Source organism: Nicotiana tabacum, chromosome 8 (genome assembly GCF_000715075.1).
Source record: "Nicotiana tabacum cultivar K326 chromosome 8, ASM71507v2, whole genome shotgun sequence".
NCBI classification, from domain to species: domain Eukaryota; kingdom Viridiplantae; phylum Streptophyta; class Magnoliopsida; order Solanales; family Solanaceae; genus Nicotiana; species Nicotiana tabacum.
In genome coordinates this window covers 173,403,214-173,406,946 of record NC_134087.1, presented here as the reverse complement: position 1 = coordinate 173,406,946, position 3,733 = coordinate 173,403,214, and the positions used below count along the sequence as shown (strand labels likewise).

Sequence of the window (3,733 nt, the reverse complement as noted above, 5' to 3'; positions counted from 1 at the left end):
CTGTATCCAGATCTTGTAAGTTTCCAGAACCAACTTGTTCATTAGCTATTTATTTTCTTTTGTTGATACAATAACTGCGAAGCAAGAGAAGAATGCAGATATTATCTCCCCCCACCACACCAAAAAACCCTGCCAAGAAAGAAAGAAAAAGAAAGAGCAAGAGAGAGAAAAACAAAGTTCTAAACTTTAGCATCCATTGCGTAACCATCAGAGTGTTTCTCTTTGATTGATAGGAAGACGAACATACTGTACCTTCCTCAAGTGCAAACTGCACATGAAAAATACGCTTCAAATGCCCAAATAATTAAAAGCCAAACGTAAAATTCATTCAGGAATAGATGTATATAGAAACATCCATACAAGTTGTGCTATATAAAGTCCCATAAACCTCCACTGTTTTTCCCCTTTTCTCCTTGAAGGTGGACTTAACCCCCAATCAAATGAAGTAGGAAACAGAGACCAAAAAAAAAACATAAATAGGCAAAATAAAATTTCACAGACAATAATTGTTAGCAAGCCAGCAAAGCAATGCATGTAATGTCACTTTGGTATCATTCTCGTTGGAAAATACCATGACTGACAAGGTTCTAGTTCACTTTAATTTTGGAAAATGGTGTAACACAAATGCCAAGGTCATGCTATCAGTTGAAACTATTCTCTTATTGCACACAGCAAAAATTCGAACAAATACAAGAATGGAAGAGGCACGGCAGCGGTAGTGCCTTTTGATCGTAACTAGAAGACCACGAGAGTTGCTAATTTCTTTGACAGCAGCCTCGTAGAGGATTTGCAGTGGTGAGGGAGTGAAGACATTGAAATGGAGCAATGTCAGACACCATCTTTAACATCACCAAAATGAGATGCCAAAAAAACCCTTCGAGCAGGTACAGACCAAAATTTGCCAAAGCTGAAAGGCCAACGAGACGAAGTGTTTCTGGGGCAATTATCGCTGACTTTATCATAATGTATTGTGTAATTTGAGCTGCTTATGTTCCTGGAGTAGCAGCATGAATCGTCTTTATATTTGTAGACTTGTTGGGTACTCCCAAGCCCACTAACCACCAACCGGCCCTTTACAAGTATGTAGCCCTGTGCTTTTTGCATATTTTCCGTGAGGCTGGCAGAGGATCCAAACTCAGAAGATTTAACCCTCTTATCATCAAATCCCAGTGTAATATTTGAGATTGAGGCATAGCTCCTATCTCCTTTGTCTACATTGTCGGTATCCAAGAGAAGCAGAAACTTTTTAAAGGACTCAAGAGACTGGACAGACGAAGATGGCATCATGACATCAACAGTATCATTGAAATAAATAATCTGATCCACAATTTGCAAGTTTCCTTCATTTCCCATCACCATATAGTTACTATAACTTAAACTTTGAGCTGACTTAGTAGTGATATTCCCATAGGATGACTTTACCCATCCTGTCAATGTGATCGACCTACTAGCATTTGTGAGGAAAGATCCGTCAATGCCTGTAAAATTGGTCACAAGAGAAAAGGAAAGGGGTAGACTACTATATTGGAATAACTTCGCTTCTGTCTTTATACTCTTCTCATCTAACCAAAGATGCAAATTTGCGTCAATATACCACACGTTCAGAGCATTTGTGACACTGAATGAAATCTTATGGATACTTCCATCTAAAATCTTTCCTAACAATGGCGTAATTTCAATGTCATACGAAGGAAGATCAAATGAGCCAATTCCACTTATTGGTCTCCACAAGAGGGGATTGACACCCCCGGTATAGATCACGGTGAAAGGCCAAACTGCACCAACTATCATATCGTCCATACTAACTACTACTTCCCTAAAAGCTCCATTCCCTGGTGTATCACTAAGGTTATTCGCACGAATGTAATCATTCGGCGGATTACTATACCAAAACTCATCATTCTCATGAAATGAAACATAAACTTCTAGTACAGCCCTATAAGCATTTTGGGGAATTTTTAACTCCTTTGACAGAACATCGGTAGAATTCTCAACCTCAAACCACGAACCATCATTTAAAGGCAGATTTCTTGAAATGGGTAAGATCAAATCAGCCCCAGAATCAAATGGTCTATAAGAATACTCCAAATTCAGCCCATTATCACTATGTTTCTCTTCAGCAGGATAAAAGTGAATAAAAAGTTTCACATTGTAAACACCAGTATAAGTACTATCAACTAAGTTCCCAATATAAACAGCAAGAGTTTGATTTGTCATAAGCAAAGAGTAATACCTGGTAATATCCTTCTTAACCGTCCAAATAATACCATTAGCCCTTGGCTCAGCAGTACAACTCCTGAAAATCTCAACCCCACTAAGCCAAACACCAAAAATTCTATCAAATTGCCTGCCTTTACATGTTGCTTTCCATTCAAGCACAATCTTGGAAAATTTCTGAGATGGGCAATTTGAAGGGGGTGTGTAGTTAGCAAGAACAGGGGGTTTTCCATATGTGTAACCAAAGTCATGTTGAAGGACCAGATATGAGCAAGGTTTGGTTTTGGGCAGATTTATGGGTTTGGTGACCTCAAAATAGGTTGTTGGGGTGGCATTCTTTGAAGAAGAAGAGTGTAGCTGGGAAATGAGTTGTGATCTAAAGAGAGATGTACTACTGTGGAGAGTTGCGGTGGAAAAGAGGGGTTGTTGGAGTAGAGAGAAAAAAGCCAACAAGAGGAAAGAGAAAGCCATGAATGGTAGCTCAGATTCATGTTATGTTGGCAATTATGCAATTGGATATATAGCTAATGTACTAATTATGTAAAGTATGTTATTGTCTAATTTTATAGATAACTAATTTTATTTCTTAGGGATGTTTGTTGTTATTTTATAGGTAATATGAAAGTGTAAGAAAGTTATGCACTAAGCATGTAAAATTTAAACTCATATTTTATCCAAAAAAAATAAAAAAATAAACCTTAAAAACTTATAATCAATGTGTCAGCAAAAAACCTTAAAGTCGAATTGAATTCAATTCTATTATATGAGAATAAAACTTGGCACTCAAGATCGTGACCTACTGGATAATGAAGGGGTGAAAATCACAAGATTTCAGATTTAAATTTTAATGGAAATAAAGTAATGGTGAAAACTAACAAGTATCCTATAAAATAATGGGAAAATTTCACATTAGAACAACCGAGTTCCATACTTTTAAATTTTATAGCCCATATTTCAATTTACAACTAACTAGCCCAAAAATAATAGGCTAAGATTCAACATCCAACTCAAATAGGTTCTCAAAATTACTATTTAATTTTTTTAAAAAAATTCTCAAGCTTTTAAATTAATTTACGAATCAGTAACTGTGACTCAAATATTAATTCAACAAACCAAATTCATTTGGGTGGTAAAAATTAGATTTTTAACAAGCTTAAATATGTGGGTTTAAATTCCGAATTTGATTTTGTGAGAAATTTGGAGTGGGTGTTATTTAGACTTGTTAGAAATAGTATAAGGAGGTTATATATAAATTTGAAGTCATTTAATGGAGATTTGGACTGGTTTTGAACGAGAATTGCAACTGAAAATTGTGGAAGAAGTTCGTCTACAGATGCTTGTATAAAGGTGTATAAAAGTATATAATAATGTATAAGGTGTGTTTCTACACTCATATACACTATTATACAAGATTATACATAATTATACAAAAAACTGACTTCGTCTTCTTCCTTGCGTCTTTTCTGAAATTTAACTCAAATCTACTCCAAATCACTTCAAATTTAAATTTTGAACT

At 35.6% G+C, this 3,733-nt stretch overlaps 1 protein-coding gene across 1 annotated transcript; it reads right to left on the bottom strand.

Annotated features, from left to right (window-relative positions):
- Window positions 1–512: 512 nt before the first annotated feature.
- Window positions 513–2,725, bottom strand: LOC107774776 (peptide-N4-(N-acetyl-beta-glucosaminyl)asparagine amidase A-like). Its single transcript, XM_016594419.2, has one exon. It carries the CDS (start codon window positions 2,686–2,688, stop codon window positions 829–831), a length of 1,860 nt encoding a protein of 619 aa, XP_016449905.2. The 5' UTR covers window positions 2,689–2,725; the 3' UTR covers window positions 513–828.
- Between the last annotated feature and the right edge of the window lie 1,008 nt (window positions 2,726–3,733).